We start from the raw sequence: 20,243 nt of genomic DNA, 5'->3' as shown, positions 1-20,243 counted from the left end.
CACTTTAAGTAGTGTTTGGCTGGAGACCAGTTCATATAACAGTATTAGACTTACATATTAATTTATAGTGGACTTAACAGTTGTCAGTACCTGATATCTCAATAAATCAAATTTTCATATATATGACTTGGACAAAAAAGTTGTATAGGGCTAAATTCAATTAGCCCTACCAGTATTAACATAATCTACCCTCTTGTCACTTATAAACTATTATATCCCATTAATAACTGCACACAAATACAATCCTAAAATGCTTTGTTTATAGGCATGAGTACAATCATTAATCTATCTGCAACAGGTTAAACGGAATAGAATATGAAAAAATAATTTGGAAAGGGTATCTTGAATGGAAGATTGAGCTTTACACAGACATCTTCTCAGTAGCAATCATACTTCCAAAAGCACTGTAGAAACATTCATTAAAAGGGTTCAAAGTGAAATACAGACAGCAACATAAAAATGCAGTCTGTTTAATAAAAATCTTACCTGATAAATATAAATAGCAAGGGTAGCACAGTAGGCAAATCTGTCCCCACTAGCAGCACATACATCCTTGTTCCATGGCTGACATCCAGCAGCTAGAAGTCCCACTTGTCTAACCTGTGACATTTTTGCCTTTAAAACAGAAATTCATTAGACTACAAGATGACAGAATGTTAAAGAACAGAATAATACATTTTTGTTCTCATAAATAATGTATATATATGTACCTTAAAAATATAGCTAGCCTTTAAGTTTTAACAGCAACAACTTGTTTATGAGGTACAAATAAATGAATGTATCCAAAATAAAGCCAAGTACATGTTCACAGGCTTCAGTGCTACCCAAGAAAGCGATTTTAATATCCTTCAGAGGAATCCATTTGAGAGGGGAAAAAAAAAAAGGGGGGATGGGGGGGCACAACACAACACCCAGCACATGAAACTCAAATAGTTTTTGATTTGTACTAGCTGCAGCTGTTCTTCATCATTTTCATTTTCTTCTGCAGTCTGGTTCAACACTTTCTGTATTACAGTGTAACTCCCTGTCTGTACTTTTCTTCCCTTCATCCCCCACAAAGAAAGCTGGACAAAGTAAACCATATGCTAATATTTCTGTTTTAAGTGAGCTAAGCAATGTGTCTAAAAAGGTCTTCAAACCACTTGCATATAATAGCTATGCATTACTTACTATCATAATCCTTTTTGGAAAAGCTTTCTAAATTTTCTTAATAATTACTGTTTAACAGAAAGTTGAAGTAAACTGTGGGAAACAAAAAAACAAAGCTTAGTGTAACATTACTATATTACTGTATAGCTAACTATGCCTTAACTGTCCAAAACAAGTCTCAAACTACCAGCTGCCTCAGACCAAGGCAACAACTGACTTTTAAAATGAAACCACAAGAAATGCTTTGCAAGGCCAGACCAATTACCCACCTAGGCCTTATCTGATTCATGATAATGTCAAAATGCTACTCAGAGCACATGAGCTGGGCCATTTTTCCATGATCCATTTATGTACTTGACCAAGAATGCACACATTTGCAAAGGTTTAAACTTAACTCCTAGGTGATTGTGCAAGATGACCTCCAGAGGTCCCCTCCAACCTCAGCCATTCTGTGATTTAAGAAAATGTTCAAAATGAGCCTTGTTGCATTTATTTGCAGCTGACAAGTAGCGAAGGCTATCAGTTTTTACAGAATCATACAATGGTTTGGGTTGGAAGAAACCTTAAAGATCATCTAGTTCCAAACCCCCTGTCACAGCCAGGAACATCTTCCACTAAGCCTCCGAATTCACTTAGAAACCAGTCTTCATGTGATACAAATGTCCCAGATTCAAGCCAACTGTAAACTGATGCAATGCTAGCTCCTTCTCTTCTCAACCTGCAGAAATAATTGTGGCTTTACCTCCACTATAGAAGGCTCCAGTGACCAAACAGCTGCAAATGAAGTTGACAAGGATAACTAGGTGGATCACAGCTTGCAATAGTGTGGTGATCCAAATAGCATAACATGATCCAAATAGCCACAAACAGGATTCACCACTTCTACACAGAAATTATATCAATCAAACAAGGCTCTGTGAGCATAACTGAAAGTACTACCCATACACAGGATATTTAGATAACCAGTAGGTGAAACCTCTTCATACATATGACTTCAGCTGGGCTAGCAGCAGGATCCTCTTTTGTAGAGTGGTGGACAATTCTGAGTTTCACCATACCACTGAGTGCTTCAGCATGGGCTCAGGTAAGGTCCAGACATAAAAATGTAATTCTCCAGCTATGTTAGAATGTCTCATTTAAAGACACATTCATACTGTGGATAGATTAACGAATTGAGAGACATTTAGTGGGAAAACATTACATGGAGTATGGAGGAGGGATCTTTAGGTTGAAAAGCTGAGTCTATAATCTTTAAAGACAGAAAGAGTTCTGTTCAATTTACCAAGTGTTAGAATTAAGAATAAAAAAAGATACTTTCAAAATCAAGTATTCTGAGGAAGCAAATGTTCAAGTGCAAGGGTTAGTTATGCAATGCATTGCTGTGTAACAGCTTTAGGAGAGATAGATCATCTGCAGATCAATCTTCACCTACTTGGAATCAACTGTATGGAGGGGAAAATATTTTTCAGAATTATATTAGTATTAAGGTGTATATCAAAAAAACTTTGTACAGGTATAGTAATAATGACTTATAATACCCAAGGGAACCCATTAGTCAATATTGACAAAAGCATGAAAATGAAGTTGAATGGTCAATTGTTATCTTCTGTTTTTCTTATCTGCTTGGGGTATCTACTTGGCAGAAAAATAGTAACAACTAAATATAAGAAACAACCTCCATGAGATTACAAGTCTCTCTCACACTGGAAAGTGTGAAAGAATTAAAAAAAATGTAGAGACTTATTTTGGGTGCTTCTTTAGCAGAAGATCAGGGTCAGATTGAATGTTTGTGACTGATCATCTCAAAGATACCACTGACTGTAATTAATAATGCTTAAAACTTCTGACTGTTCTAATGCCTAAAGGAACTGAAGCACTCACATTTAACCTCTGAATATTTTGATAAAGGAGACTGTACAAGAGAATAGAAATATACAGAGAAACAAGTGAAAAGATACTAGTGCTTTTCTGTCTCTGCCAACAATATTAATTCTGACTTTTGCAGCAAAGAGATTCTAGAGAGAACAGTTCTACAAATGGCACCTTGCAGCTCATTTGCAATCCATCTCATGTCATAAATGACATGAGTCCCACAGAAAGAAATTTATCTTATTATTATTATGAATCATCATCATCACCAATGTGACAAAAAAACAGACTCCAAGTTTCTGATTTTACCATTTAGTGTTCTTTAACTGCTAAGTAAAACTAAAATTCCAGAGGTCCCTTCTGTGCAATTGAAGTATTAATCAAATATAGTCAGAAATATTTGAATTTTGGACATTCAGAACTCCAACACAGGCTTTTTCCAGTCACAATTAAAAAAAAGAAAAAAAGGCACCATTAACAACCACTTTTTCTGAAAGTGACCTGGGTGATTACATAACAACTTACTAAAATGAATAACACCTGGAACCAGAACTTCTGGTTTCCGCTCTTGATTCCAGGCAAAATGATGATTAAAACCAGGTGTGCCAGCAAACAGAAGGAACAGTAAAAAAGCCATGTTTTTTTTAGGCTTACCACATAGAAGAGTGATGAAAAGCTAACATCCCTTCAGACAGTAAGAGTGCAAAAATATTTATTTCATGGTAATAACAGATTTGTCTTAACAGATCCTTTTTTTTTTTTACATTCTCATATGGTAGATAAGAGGTTCTTGATTTGATGAAGATTAATCTGTAAGAAAATATTATCTTAACTCTTGTTTAATTTGTGATTTGATTACAAGTAATATTGATTGTAAAAATAAGATCTCTTACAGGTGCTAAAACAGAATTTCTCAAATCCAGAGTAACAACAGATATTTCTTGTAGGATTCTGCAGTAATACATAATTTAAAAAGAGAAAAATCATGTTAATATATTCATCAGATCTTCCTTTTGCCTTGATATGAAAGAGATAAATTATTCCTGACTACATGAAACCTAATCTATAGGAAAATATTATTCTAGTGTTTGAGAATAAAGAGGATTCCAAGCATAAGTGCTGAAATCTAGAACAAAAAATAAGGTCCTCTACATTGGTTTTACAATTATCATGATCACACAAAATGGACCAGTGCTTTGGGTTTGGAGGCAGTTCTTTGTTAGAAAAGTGTTTTATTTCAAAATATGGGATGTAGAAGTAATTATGCTGAACTCTTAAGTATATACTGAAAAAACTATGCATGTAAAAAACCTATACCACACCGGGAATGCTATCAAAGGATGCCCACAGTTTCCACAGAGATGAAAGGGAAGAGGGAAGACAACAAAAACCTTTCTATTCAAATGGCATGAGCAGCAACAGTCCTTCCTTTTTGCTACATATAGAAAAAACAAAACAAACAAAATACCCCAAACCATTAAACTGAAATTTTGTATATTATGGGGTTAATGTTATTTTAAAAAAACAACTGAATAGACTAGAATCATAGACATGGCTATATATCAATAACTTAAAGACAAATGCCTAATAATCCCTACACCTTAGCATAGGTATCATTTTTTGTAAACCACTTAAGAATTTCCATGTTCATTCCATTACCTTGCTGCTCCCAAAAATGCAAAATCTTGCTCTGGTTGTAGAATAAAACCACTTTACTTGACAGATGAGGAACTAAACCTTGATGTTCACAGAATAATGCAGTTACTAAAGGATTCATGAGAAAAGATCATGTTGCACTACATACACAAACTGGCACTGTCAGCCTGGCAATTGCAGCTCTTAAACATTTTAATTTTAACTCCTTTTTCTCTGCTTCAGCTACTTGGAGTATTTCATTGATCATTGTATTTCCCAATTCTACAAGGATATTTACAGAATAATAATAGGGGTTCAGATCCATCACTTAGCACCCTTTAATTATCAGGAGATGTGCTTGTACGTTATAAGTATTCATAAATTTATAACCATCAAGCACAACCGATAGCATATGCCTACACTGTTAGCTATTGTGGTCCATATGGCGTATGACCTGTCCAGATGAGTACATATACAATATGGCATGCACACAGAAGTGAATATACAGTAGCCTTATGTTACTCAATCTGCTTCTGTGTATACAAACCCCTAGTTTCTGAACAGCTATGTGCAGTGAAGCGTTGTCATCCTCTGCTTCTGCTCATTCTATTGTCATTATCTTTCAAATAAGTTTGTATTTTTGATTATAGGGAAAGCTTGCTGTCACTCCTATATGTCTGACATATAAAACTGCTATATCTCATCCAGACTATTGTCCAATATTGTACCAATATTTTTGTCAATATGTCAATGATACTTTAAATAATTAAAGATCTTCTTTGGTAATATAAAGTGTTTCCTTAAAAACACTGGGTATATTTTTTCATCTTCATAGGAAAAAACAATGATTCTACGGAAATCCATTGGAGATGAAAATGACCTGCAAACTATGGAGTTTCAAATTCATTACACTACCCAATGGGGCCAGTTTAAAGCACCAGATAATGGACAATGAATTTATCTTGTTAAAAACTGGAAGGTCATCAAACCTGCGTGTTTGCAAGACACAGCAGAAACCAACCTCTTCCTGACTGTGCCTGCCTCAATAGCACTGAGTCTTGTGTAATAATGTAAGCATAATAGTACCAGCCTTCTCCCAGTCGGGCTGGAAAATACCAAGTACATTACAGCCATATTAAGAAATTAATTTCTGATTATTATGTCCAGACCCATGAAATGGGTGATAATTAGAAATACTCTGGTACATATTCAGTTTAAAAGCAAATAGACAAAATAAATTTACTAAGACTAAACAGAGATATAAAATTTCCAAAAGCTTTAATGTTTCTGGGCGGAGCATTTAAGAAGTTAGTACATTTTCTAAATTCCATTCTATGCTATCTATATATTACATTTAAATGTATTTATTTATACCTAATACTTTATGAACCTGGGGGATCTCAAAAGTAAAAGCAACCACATCAGAAGATGAGAAGAAATCTTACACTATGAAAATTGGAACAATAGGTATATTGTCAAAAATCAGCCATCATGGATTTTAATAGATCTGTAGGAAAAACAAAGGTTAGAAACAAATAAACAGATGGTGGCGTCATGTATCAGTTAAAATTCTTAAGAATCAGATATCTCAATATCAGTTGAGCTACTCTCTTTAAACAAAAATTCTTCCTACTTTGCATGAGTACCACAAAATAACTAAACAATTTTCCATTCCTGAAATTTTCTTGTGAACAATCAAACTGCAGTTACTAATGTAGGTCTCCAAACAGTCTTACTGAGACAGTACTTGAAGCAACTGCTTCTGAGCAGAAGATGAGCAAAGACTGATCCAATTGTGCCTATTATCATTTAATATAGTCAATGTAGAATAATTGCATAGGTTTATGCATGTACTGCTTCAAACGAAAGTTAAGCCCTTCATGCTTCCCAGCAGAATCTAACCTAGGTAGCTTACTGCTTGTTAAAGTGTCAGGTTGGTTGCTAGCTTACTACTGAGCAGTACAGAATTTGTACGCTTCTCTGCAAAAATTAGGAAAGTTGCTTCTCTACAAAAATTAGGAAAGTTTTTTGTGCAATTCATGGCACAAAACCATCTGTGTCTCCTGGAGAATCAGAAGATTTATCAGAGGCTAGAAGAGAGTGCCTTGGACAGGGCTTTGAATTTCAGCAAGATCCCCCAAAAAACGCCAGAAGCCTTGGCTAGACTCTTGCAACCAGCATTCCCAGCTGACATGTCCTGACTGATGATGAGCTAGCAAGTGTTGAAAAAGGCACACTCAGTTATCCAGATGCTGACCATAAAAGAGCATGATCTTTAGAAAGAAATGATCTTTAAAAAGATCATTTTAAACAAGTATTCTAATAGCATTCACAGACATTTTAAACCTTCACAATAAACTCAAAGCCAAATTACTACTAGAATTTATTTACTCACAGTACCTCTAGCTTTACAAGGGAAGAATTTGTGGATGTTTTGCTGTTGTTTGGAAAAAGTCTGGATTTGAAATCTCAGCCTTAGACTGTATTTTACAAGAAAAAAAAGAACCAAACCCACAAAAAAAACCTCAAAAAACCAAAACCCAACCCAAAACAAACAAAAAAAAATCCCCAAACCCCACACTAATTTGAAATAAACCCCAAATATATTAATCCAAGATAGGCACCCTAAATTGTGATTTTTAACAATTTTAAATTACTTGCCTTACGTTTTCTAACTAGGGTAAGTCTTACAAAAGTGTTTTTGACTGTCTTGACTACAGTACTTGTACAGCTTAACTAGAATATCATAGAATCTTAGAACGGTTTGGACTGAACAGGATCTTAATGATCACCTAGTTCCAACTCGCCTGCCATGGGCAGATGTCCTGGGTTCAGAAGCAGCAGTCATTTTTCTCCCTCTTAGTAGCTGGTGCAGTGCTGTGGTTTTGACTTTTGGCCTGGGAACAGCGCTGATAACACCAATGTTTTTAGTTGCTGCTCAGTAATGTTTACTCTGACCAAGGACTTTCTGAGTCTCATGCTCTGCCAGGGAGGAGGGGAAGCCAGGAGGAAGCAGAGACAGGACACCTGACCCAAACTAGCCAAAGATGTATTCCATATCACAGCACCTCATGCCTACTATATAAACTGGGGGCAGTTACCTGGAAGGGTTAGATCTCTGCTCGGGTCTGGCTGGGTATCGGTCGGTGGGCGGTGAGCAGTTGTATTCTCTCCCCTTGTTATTTCCCTCATCATCATTATTATTATTGGTGTTAGCAGTAGTGGTTTGTGTTATACCTTAGTTACTGGGTTGCTCTTATCTCAACCCACGGGAGTTACATTCTTTTGATTCTGCTCCCCATCCCTCTGGGAGCGGGGTGGGGAGAGGAAGGTGGGGAGTGAGAGAGTGGCTGCATGGTTCCGAGTTACAGCTGGGCTTAAATCACAACAGCAGGGACGCTTTCCACTAGACCAGGTTGCTCAAAGCCCATTCTAACCTGGCCTTGAACACTGTCAGGGATGCGTCATCCACAGCTTCTCCATGCAACCTGTTCAAGAACCTCACCACCCTAATAGCAAAGAACTTCTTCCTAATACCTAATCTAAATCTACCCTCTGTCTTTTAAATCTATCCTTTATCTTTTATTGGGCAGCTGTAATAAGATAATCTAAAGAGCAATACTAGGGTTTGAAACAGAGCATGGAGAAATGCTGGTATTTGTAACAATGTATCACCAGGAATGTTGAACTCCATACCTAATCAACCTGAAACATCATATTTAGCAGTGGTAATGCAACTATCAGCTAGAGACTACTGGTTAGTCATTTGGTATTAGAAATCTAGTTTTTAAATACTGTATACAATACAAAAAAAAATACATACAATCATGTGTGATCTCAGTATAAAGCATTTAAGACCCTCTGTAAGAATTTTGTTCACATCTTCCTACCCAGAACTACCACAATCACCAAAAGATGGATTTTCTCCTGGCAAACTGACAAGATGCTTCTGATTTCAAAAGAAGTTACCTCTTAACACATCTCACACCTGAATCCCTGATGAGCAGCTATTAAAACCTAACTCCACACCTGAAAGATTCATATTTTAGTGACATGTAAAATGAGAACAACGGAAAGGTATTACAATCTGCTAGTTTTTAATACTTATGAGCATATATAACTGGTATTACCAAGTAATACACAATAACACAATTAAGCAGCTGTTGGGCCATATGTTTCTGCAGCATCTCCTGCATTCTGATTCACTAGCTGAGTATATGCGATCAAAATAGAAATTACTGAAATATATAGTTACATAAAGGAGCTTGATACAGTGAAATGTGACTTATATTCACCTCCCACTATAAATCTACGAAAGCAGCAGATCAAGCTTTCCCAAGACATGCAGTCAAGAAACACGAAAAAAAAAATTCCAAGATATCCTGTATGTGTTGCTATAGTAACAACTCCTCCTCCTTGGAAAAATGTTAATAAAAATATGCAGATATCCAAGGTACAACTTGGAAATGACCCAAGGCAAATTTAACATCTTCCCAAATATTTTTCTTTTATTCAATTAGTGCTTATAATTATTTTTTTCCATGCACAGTATATTAATTCCTAATAAAATAAAATCAGACTTTTGATTTCTATCTCATTACATATTAAAGAATTACTAATCATTAAATTATGCAATCTAAAAGATACAGTAGGTGGCCAAAGTTCCAATACCTTTTACCCAGCTAGCAACATTATTTTTCAAAAAGCTCATTTTAGATGTGCTTATGTTAAAACTACTAAAAACCCCTTCACAGTACCACTATGGGAATATTACTTCTGGTACTAGTAATATAATACACTGCAGCTTAAAGAAGAAAAATATAAGGGAAATAAAAGAGAAAATATTAATTTAAAAAATTCTTACTCTTTGCTGTCCTTCATACCAATCATCTTCATCAAACCAGTGGGAAATATAAGTCATCCAAGCCATGACAGAAGGCACAGTTGAAATAGAAAATACAGAACCTGAACACATGTAAGTACAAGTCCTATGCTAAAATTTACTCAACACTATTAAAAGCTACCCAAAGATCAGATCTGAACTCTGTGCTATGACTCTACAGTCATAAATATGTAATCTGAAATTCTTCAAGCAGCAGTTTAAATGCTACAAGTATTGGATTCTGAACTAGAAAACAGAAATCAACACTAAAACAATTAGACTATATATTCCAATATTTTAAATTAAAGCAGGCTAGTGCTTCAAGCTTGAATTTACTCTAAGCTCTGAAAACAAAGTGCTGTTGAAGTTATTATTTGTCTCCGAAAACTACGTTCCTTTTCTTTCAAATGCACTGTCTGTAAGAAATGTGGTTCAGTGCACAAAAGCTTGACTGAAATGTAAAATATCTTCAGAATCATGGGGAGTGACAGGTTTTGGTTATGTAGGGAGTGGTTTCAACTGGCACAGTAGGAGGGGCCACAATTAATCACAACTGCCAAACGTCTTAGGTTTAACATTTTTTTTAAAGGGAAAAAAAGGAAAAAAAGATATGCATCTTCATTGTTCACAGCCAGCAGAGCCTGAAGGGCTCAGCTACAGCCACCAGCACTGGCTGGGAAATTTAAAAAGCCTAATTTTCAGTAATTCATCAGAATACATCTGCTTCTTTTCTCTCCCTTGGGGGAATTTCATGTATCTGACTGTGTTTATTTCTAACGGCATCTAGTTATCTTTTTCTAGTATGCTCCCCAGTTTCACATCAGATTTCACAGTGCATTATATCAATGAAAACAAGAGGCATAAAGAGAAATAAAAGCTTTATTGCTCACACCACAATTCAGGACTGCAGCAGCATACTTCATCAGCTGTGCTGTTCAGGAGACATCATCACACAAATCTTCCTAATGGCAGAGTTGTAGCAACTAGCAAATTCTCAACAGAGATTATAGAGACCTAAAAAATCCCCAGTTTCTTAAGAAATCCAGAATGCAGACAAACTCTGCTTTTCTGTACTGGATTAACAAGCCATTTCCACAAATTTGTAATAGAATTAATGCAAAAGCTAGCCTGTGAAGCCAATTATTCAATTATTAAACAATGCAAAATAGGAAAAGAACAGCTTAAAGTACCAGATATTAACCTGGAGTTAGTGGTCCACATTAATGACCATTTCCAGATAGATATTCAGTGTCATTGCCAGTCCTGCTTTAGCACACAGTTTCCATTAAGATAATTGCATAAGCAAATTATGTTCTCAGATACACAGCAGAGAAATAAAGCAGAGGTACTTTTGCTTTCCAACCTCTTACTCAGAAACGATGACATACAAGGGGAAAAAAAAAAAAAAAGCGCCAAACTGCTTTCAATAATAAAAATTGAAATCAAGATACCCACTATATTTATGGGAAATAACATTCCCATCTTAGCAGACATTTTGGGTGATTATACAGTCCTCCAGATGAACGGATACATACACAAGAACATACAGAGCAACTTCTCACCATCCTGCTGAAATTTTTGAGATTATTTGCCCTTTGAGACTTCATCTTAAACAACGCAAAGTGTTAAGAACTGTATGGTCTCATATGGGAAACATAGGATAAATTCAAATACCTCTAGTCATACAGCTGAAGAAATGCCTCACCATATTCATACTCTGTGACTAAATGATCCAAATGTTACTGATGTACCTACCTATTATGTAAATATGTGAATAATATTATCAATGTATGGTACAAGTCAAAAAGGTCTGTTACAATTTAGCACTCAGAAATATTAACTCCTTATCATTTGAGGTGGAAAACTGCAATACCTGTCAGTGCTGTAATGCAAGACTTCTTGAATATAAGAACATATTTTAGACAAACCCAAAATATTTTACTGGGCTCAGCACTTCAGCTTTCTCAGACTGCCATGTGCATTTTAAAAGGCAAGTGAGACACACGAAATAGGCCAACTGAAAGCATATAAAAGTAGTAATCTAGATTTAATGCTGTTCTGGGAGATTCCACAATGCTTAGCACCTCCTGCATCTACAGTAATATTAGCACATACTCAAGTGCATTGTCCAGACTGTCCACAGCCTTCACCAAGTCCCACTGCCACACTGAGATTGTATCTCAGGGCTATGAATGGGCTGGCATGCTCAGGAGAGGGCGTACTTCCACAGCTCCATAGAGGCAGCTGGACAATACAGGACCATGGACTGTTCTCTGCCCTTCACATAACTGTGCAGTCTTTAGTCTTTATCTCCCAGTCTGAACTCCATTAGGAGTAGGGCTCTTATCTGCTTACAGTAAGACTAACAGGTAGCAGAACGAGTAGGCTACTTTGCAAGGAGAAGCAAGGAGCCAAAAGTAGGCACAAAGCAGGTGTGTGTTTGGGTTGACCTCTCTGATGAGGGGCACAGTCCCTTAGTACGCAAGAGCAGCAGAACAGGTCCAATGGTGGTAACTGGGTTCAGCTGATAGTCCTGCAGCCATCAGAGAAGTTCACAGTGCCAAAGTAAATCTGAAATCAAGACAGAAATTTAGCAAAGCAAGGTCAAGATCAGAAAGGCACTAAAGCCAGGCACAGTGGGGCTATGGGATAGTTTAGGCAAAGACCAAGGCAAGGGCCTCCAATTCAGGTCTAGAGCCAGGGGGTGGAAGGTGCACAGATTAAGGCCTAGACAAGGTTTCGCATTGCACTTTTCCCCACCTTCACTGTTTTCACACATTCTGACCTAAGGTTACACAGCTACACCTAGCAGAGCTTGCCTTAAACACAGTGAAATCTCTGGCACAGGGAGGAAAAAGGAGAAGGGTGATTGTGAGGGTGGTGAGGCACTGTAACAGGTTGGGAAAAGAAGTGGTAAATGCTCTATCCCTGGCAGTGTTCAAGGCCAGTTTGGGCAGAGCATTGGATGACATGGTCTAGGGTGATGCATCCCTGCCCACGTCAGGGAGGCTGGAACTAGATGATCTTAAGGTCCTTTCCCATACTAACTATTCTGTGATTATATTGCAGAGCAAGAGTAATGGGCTGGTCACACCATTCGGAGCCTGTGCATTGGTGGAATGCCAGATGCAGAAGAGCAGCACTCTTTGACACCATTATCATCATCAGGTCAGAGAGTCTTGTAAGCTCTTAGGAGGTCAGTATAGTGACATTTTGACCTAGAAAGAGCCTTAGTTTAAATGCATAAGGCAAATTTTATCTTCTCACAGTGTAACACTCCATAGTGGGAAGCAGCTCTTGCTGGCAGTATTATCTCTGAGAATCTAACAACATTCAATTAGCCATGCGTTCTGAAAATTTCTGCACAGAGTCACTGATGTTCTCCGTCCTAGCTGTGTAATGAATACCTGTATCTTGTTACCATGACAGGAGAAGAAAGAAAACATTCTTTTAGAGGATCATTTCTCAGGTTTTTCATGTATTGTTCCATTTGATAAACTTAACAACCCCAAGTGCGTTCCAGTGGGGACAACAGACAGAAGTGGAACAAAAGATGGCTCATAAGGTGAAAGCTACACTGTGGAGATGGGGAGTGACTAGGGAGCTGGAGAGCTTACCACCAGCTGCCTGGGTGCTTAGTGACCCAAGCTGACCAGCAGAGAGCTGTATAAATGGCAGAAACACTGGATCCCACAGCTGTGAGGCCTGAAACCATGAGTTACAAAGATTCAGAGACTCTTGCCCACTCAGGAGAAAGAGTGCAAACTAGGCAGATGAAGGAGGTGGATAGAATACACAGTTTATTAGGTTAATAGCTCATACAGGAGGTAATATTGTTCATATAAGGCACTCCCACTTACACATACAAGCAAATCCCGTGATGGCTGTAATGCATGTAGCCACCACAATCCTAGGATCTGCTGTCACAAGTAGTGATGCCCTGCAGTAGAACATAGTGACTAGACAAGTAAGTTCAGGAATCCTTCACATAAGGTGTTGATACTGGGGGAAACACTCTATGCTAAATGTTCGGTTGCTGGTTTGTTGTTTGCTTTTTGGTTTTTGTTTTGTTTTGTTTGTTTGTTTTTTAATTCCAACTTTACCAGTTGGTAATATGTATAGTCTCAGAGACATTAATATTACAGAGGAAATTTCTTCTCACGTTTATGAACGTCATCTGTCAAGGATAACAGAAATTGTATATATTCACAGAACTACTGTCTGAAATTACAATGGATCAATCCAAAGTTAAAGTTCAGTGCTACAAAGATCAAGAATTAAATAAAATTTAAAAAAGCAGAAACAAAAAACCCACAAACCCCCCAAACAAACAGCAACAACAAAAACTAGGTTTGTGAATTTTTTTGTGTTGGGTTTTGCTTTTTTCTTCCCCCCTCCCCCCATGAAAGTTGATCTTACTCCTGGACACTCCAGTGCCGATTATCTGTTTATTATGAGAGTAAGCTACTACCTCGCTCTCTAGAAAGACACGACCTTAGAAGAGTCTGAAGAGATATGCTGGAGAGTATATTGGCCTCAATCTATACTAAAACATATACCTAAATATAACACATATATACGGTTTAGCTAGAAAACAAAGGATAAAAGATTATATCTGAAAATTATGATCTATATGCTATTGGAATGAATAAACTGATACCATTCTCCCATGTTATCTGGCAATATCTGAAGTCAGCAAAGCATTTCAGTTCTGAAGAAAGATCTTTAAGAATGGAAGAGAGGTAAGAAACCACTCTATCTTGATCTCCCACTTTTGACACCAAATTTACTATTATTTAATAATCTGTAGTTAATATACTGTGCCAAATCAATTATGCAATTATATTTTTCCAAATACATTTTGTAACAATTTCTGCTGAAATCTTATATGGAGAAATACTTACATATTTGTCTATAATGTCTTTAAAGTCAGGTTTGATATATTCTTGTCATAAATCAGTAGCATTAAATATGCTTCAAAATTAAGAATGGTTTTCAATTAATTGATTGTATTTATACTTCATAGAAAATGGTGTTTCATTAAGCTTGTCTCCAGATTCATTGAACCCAATTCAATGACAAAATTCATTTTCTGTCAATCCACGTAGACATTATTTCATATGTCACATCATAGCTCTAAAAAATATCTACTGAACTACTATAGGCTAAAGATTGCAAGGATACAACTTTGCATTTTCTCTTTTGACACATTTTGAATCCACTAAATTCATTATAGGAATTAATATCCTCATAAGAAAAACACACACACATACAAAAAACCCACACCAGGCACAAAATACTTTAAACGTTCCTTATATTAAAAGAATATAAAAATTTATTACTTTCATACTTTGTATGGCATTATGCAAATTCATTGCATCTATAAGAAAGTAGTCAGTTTAAAAGCCTCATGTTTATTTCTTATCACTTTAAGAACCTTTATATTGAGAATACGAAGCCTACCCGATATGAAGAATATGAAGAATACCCCAAATAAATCCTAAAATACAAAGTTTAAAGAAAGGCTGTGCAAGAAGCAATCATAAAATAATGACACAGCAAACCTACGTCTCAGTGATCCTATGTCATCTGAGGTTCAGTCCAGAATTAGATTTCCCTTACTCCTTAAGCTACTAGGGGCACAAACATAAGCAAGGCTTTAAATGATTGTCCTTTTTATTTTCCCCCTTTCCCAGCAAACTGTATAGATTTATCAGGACACGATGGCATTCAGGATAGCCAGGCCACCTCACAGTGAATAGAACAAGCTGTTAGAAATGTGTGCAAAACCATCATCATCACCAGATCTGCACCACGATGAGACTTTAGAACAACCTTTCCACAAGACTACAAGGACAACAACATATCTACTTTTAAGATTAAGCTTTATCAGTTTATGGAGATTAGGCTCTAGCTGCCAACAATAGCAGTGGATTGATCATGTATCTTCCTAGGGATGTTCCATAATTGGAACTTGAGAAATAAAGTCAATTAACAACTCTTAAGAAAAAAATACAAATTAGTAATGATATACACATTGCATCAAAACCAAATTCTCCAGCCTGTGCTAGAACAAGGTAAGGAATAAATGGCCCTAATGAATTCAGTCAAGTTGTACTTGTTACAGGACTTAAATGAGGCAAAGAATACCATACAAAGCTTCCGCTGCCCTCCAGTGCCCAGAGTATAGCTCAGCTGCTATCATAAATAATCACTAGCCTGAATGACACTATGTCACTGAATTGCCTATACTCTACAGGCAAATTCTCAGTTCTCTTAGCTACCTGATGTAATTTGAATGTTACATTGATATTTACTTCTCTTCTTGTGCTGCACATCTTCTGCCTTACATAACAAGGTATGTGAGTTATATGGTACCTTCATTAGGATTTGCTGAAGTTACTCTTATAGCCCACACGAACCCTGACTCAAAGACTGCAGAAAGAGGAAATACTGCTTTCCCCAAATTATCATCTCCTGTTACAACTGTTAGAAATAAAATACCAGTCCACTGAGTTAAACAGTCCATTAGTCAAACTCATTGAGGGTTTTCTTATGACGTTCTCGCTATGTGGAAGTTTGCCTCATAGCAAATTATAAGTTCAGTACTGTATCACGGGTCCTTTAAGTAGCCAGAGCTACTCAGTGGGTCCAAGATGGCATTTCTATTGAAAGAAGGAGATGAAAGACAACAGTAGCTATCTTGTCAGGGAAAATGATTAATAAGTTACAAAAAAAAAAAATAATCAGTAAGTAAAAAAATGCTGCCAATATTTTTTTTGCATTATCTGTATTACTCCATACATACTCCATACTGCCTTTGAAAGTTCTTTAGATCACCATATCCCCTTATTGTTACAACAATTAGCCACAGCTGACTACAATCTTAACTGAAGCTTTTGAACAGTTCCGATATGCAAAACAAATAATGAAAACACAAAGTTAGCTTGACTGATTTGTAGAAGGCACTTGTTCCCTAACAGGAACATATATCAGTAACCAATACAGTTATGCCTTTAACCAGGAAAGAAATGGCACAACCTAAGTGAGTTTCCCCTATTTTAGGTCTACAAAAAATCAGGAAGTACAGAGGTTAGCAATCTGAGCTTAATTTAAAACAATGGGAAAGAATGTGTTAGTTGAATCACTTAAGCAAAATAACACTTTGCTAAAGTTTGAAGAACATCTGATTGTTTACTATACATCTTTATTATCAGAATTCTTTCGCCTAAATGCTCTTATTAATAGCAGGAAATTGCACAATGCCACTTTAAGAACCAGGATTATGATCCTTACTACAACATTCAGAGTAATTACAGATCTCACTCTGATTTCATGCCTACCATTTTCAAGCCTTCAAAATATTTCTAAAATTGTGTAACCACTTCTACATAAAGCAACATCTCTTAATACATCAGCGGAATTTAACAGAAAAACTTATTTCTTCATTTGTGGAGTCTGCTGTCTTATATTTGTCTTCATAAGCTTTGCTTCTATAGCCTTAGCTTGCTTTTGTACTTCAATCATCTATTTTAATTCTCTGGCTTGCTCTTGCTCTCACCTCTCACACTTGTCCCAGCTGGGAAAAGCATTTGGAGTATAAACAAGCCCAAAGCTCTCCCTCCCTATGGAGGACAAGTATCTTCAACACAGTTTACTTCTAAAATTGCTGCTTCCACATTTGCTCTACTTTATTTTTCCACACAAGCACGTTTGTGCAGAGATACCGTTCCAGTAGACAGTCCCCAAACCAGTGCAAAAGCCCGACAATATCAGCAGCCCGCTCCTGGGTATATCACACACAACCGCCCAAAACCCCGAAAGACCCCCAGGGCCGCCCCGTCCCCAGGCTGCATGAGGGCGCTAGGGCGGCGCTGCCCGGCTGAGCCCCACAGAACCACTGCCCGCGGGACAACCAGGCCCACACCGGCCTCAACCGCGCGAGCCGAACCACACCCCCAACGCCACGCAGCGGAACAAGAAGCGCCGTATCGCACACATCTTGTCCTGACACCGGGCTGGGGCCCTCTCCCCGCCGGCGGCGGCGGCCACCATCCCTCACCTGTCTGCCCGCAGAGCCGACAGCCCGTCCACCGCGGCGCGGAGGGGATCCAACCCCGTCTCCAGGGCAACTAGGCGGACCCGCCCCACCGTGCGCTCATTGGAGGCAGACGCCGGCGGGCGGAAGCGGCTCCCGCGTTACTTAGCAACGGCGAGGCCGAAGCGAGCCGCACCTGAGGAGCTGCGGGCGAGTACGGGTTGTCTCGCGGCCCTCTGGGGAACTGCGCCCCGGGGAAGCCCCAGCGGCAGCTCGAGCTGCAGCCGTTAGTGACAGCGGTGCCCCGGAGACTGAGGAGGCGAACCCCGACCTCGGCTCCTCTCTTCCGTGCGGGTTGCGGTTGGGACTTTAGTGAGGAGAGGGGAAGTTCTCCAGTGGCAGCAAACCGCCTGAAGGGATCAGGAACCGGGGGCAGGAGGGTAGGGCAGGTTTTAAGCTGTCCGAGGATCTCTGGCCTCGAAGAACCGGAGGACGCTGCTGTTGAGCTAAGCCTTTTAATATGACATGGATTTTGAGCCATTTATGTGTACCTGCGCCTCTATTGTAGAGACCATTGCCCTGTGCTGAAGGACTAAAAAGAACGGCAGGTTGTTGTGTTACACGTTAACTGATCTCATCAAATACGAATCACAAAACGCATTCCACTGGATCCAAGTCTAACCTGGAGTCATCAGGTCCACAGACATTTTATTGGACATCTGCTTGGCTTTTTGCTTTTACTTTTTCCCCTCTCCAATCGTTTATGCAGCTGGATGGTGACTTGCAGCAATGGAGCTTGTTTACTGAACAACTGCTTTTTCCCTTACTTCTTTCTCAGACAGAACAATTTCCCTATTCAAACTCACCACATCGTCACTGCTGTGTTTGTGTCAATGCAATGCCAGTAGTGGGGAGGTAGCCTGTGAGTTGTGGAACTACAGCTCCAAAGATAGTTCTTGATTTCTTGCATTAAAGCTAACTCAGCCTTCCCTTGCTGTTATTTCTGTGTGCTCAAATAAATAAAAATGTCCTTTGTTTTCTGGACAAGGAGAATCTATTGCTTGAGGAGATGTGTCCTACAGTGTAATTCCTGACCTTGTCATAGCTGCTTCTTTAGTAGAAGGAACTGTGAAGAGGTGGATAGGGCATCACTTTGCATATGATTTACTGCATGGAAAGGGTACAGCTCCAGCACACATCACCTCCTAGTGAGATTTTTTGCTGAATTTGCTTCCTTCCCTAGAAGCCTATGCCAAGTTTAACCTGCACGATCTTCTTGAAGACAGTAACAATCATCCTTGGTCACACCAAAGTCTCAAGCACTATATTCCATATCCAGCCACACAGGAAGTGGGCTCAGAGAAAGTAAGGAGCAAAGCTATACAGCCTTTCTCTCTTTACATTATGCCTTTTGAAAATCATGAATTAGGGACTTGGTCATACATAAGGTCCCATAAATATTATATTCCATCTCCAGCAAAGGCTTCTAGTGGATGCAGGTGCAAAGAATATGAAGGAAAAAAATATTTCCCTTTTGATATTTTATCTTTTGGTAATTATAAACTATGAGATTCTTGTACTAAATATTACATTCAGATCATGGATATGTATCCCTGGCATTTATCTATCCCCCTAAACTTTTGATCTCCAAAACATCCCACCACACTGAATTCTATTTTGAAAGTCCTGCAGAAAACATCTGTGCATTTGTTATCTTTAAAACACCCATCTGGTAATCCATGTGTTCCCTTTCTAATGACAGGTAGCAAATAATAATTTTCAGTTTCTCTGCTTTCATATCTCTTTCCAGCCGTCCCTTTCACAGGCTGAAGAGATCTACCTTATTTTGACTCTTAGGTGAGATCTAATCTATAAATTCAAATTGCCATCTTTGTTGCCTTTATCTTTTCTAGTTATTTTTTCTGGGATAGGGTGACTGGAACTGACTAAAGTTTATTTCTGGGAAAGAGATGGTCTGTGGGTCATAGCATCATAATACAGTACAAGAGGATGATCTGGATTATAAAGGGCCTTCTGAGACAATCTAGTCAAACCTCCTGTTCAAAGCAGGGTGAGCACTAAGGTCAAACCAGGTTGCTCATGGCTTTATCTCAGTGGTCCTCTGCCGAACTTACTTCATTTTGTTGACACCTTTCTAGTGCTGGGGGGCCCAAAACTGAATGAAGTATTACAGATGTGGTCTAAGAAGTCCTGAGTAGGCTTTAAAAAAAGTTAGGTATGTATTACAGAAAAAATGTTTTAATACTTACTCTTTTACATGTTATGGATAGAAACCTTTTGTTTAAATGGGGCTACTCACATTTGAGTGTATAAAATTATAATTTCTTTGGATTCTGAGATTATATTTAGCACTGTAAGCTCTGTTATGTTGTGGTTTATCTTAGTTGGAAAAGTAATACAATTTTTGCTAACTACCATGAGACTTGATTAATCTAGGCATATATAACTCCTTTCAGCAAGGTGTCTAGCTCTTATCACATCACTAAGAACAAATCCTACTTCCAACTTTTCTATGACTTTGAGTTCAAGAAATGCAGGTATTGTGGTGAAATGTGCTTATTGCCACCCATATCCATTGTGCACAGTCTCATCTAGAGCATTAGAGTTACCAGTGCCTTAGGTTTTTACAGAATTGTTTCTTGTTTTTTC

General features: G+C 38.0%; 1 protein-coding gene across 5 annotated transcripts in view; it reads right to left on the bottom strand.

The window, feature by feature from the left end:
* Positions 1 to 17,676, bottom strand: part of WDR17 (WD repeat domain 17) — a 57,111-nt gene extending 39,435 nt beyond the window's left edge. For 2 of the 5 annotated variants that reach the window (XM_057419207.1, XM_057419205.1), the window contains exons 1-2: positions 9,518 to 9,788; positions 487 to 615 (exon numbers count right to left, since the gene is read on the bottom strand). In XM_057419207.1, the coding sequence (XP_057275190.1) occupies positions 487 to 615; positions 9,518 to 9,628 (240 nt within the window). In that variant the 5' untranslated portion in view covers positions 9,629 to 9,788. Of the gene's footprint in view, positions 1 to 486; positions 616 to 9,517; positions 9,790 to 17,597 lie in introns of those variants that run through there. The other 3 variants (XM_057419209.1, XM_057419210.1, XM_057419208.1) reach the window with 3 other exon arrangements.
* Positions 17,677 to 20,243: the final 2,567 nt, after the last annotated feature.

This window comes from Pezoporus wallicus, unplaced genomic scaffold (assembly GCF_028554395.1).
Source record: "Pezoporus wallicus isolate ANWC-B61680 ecotype Strahan unplaced genomic scaffold, APGP_CSIRO_Pwel_v1 contig_2384, whole genome shotgun sequence".
Classification (NCBI taxonomy): Eukaryota; Metazoa; Chordata; class Aves; order Psittaciformes; family Psittacidae; genus Pezoporus; species Pezoporus wallicus.
Note: the sequence above shows the minus strand (reverse complement) of the source record. Positions and strands in the feature narration are given on the sequence as shown.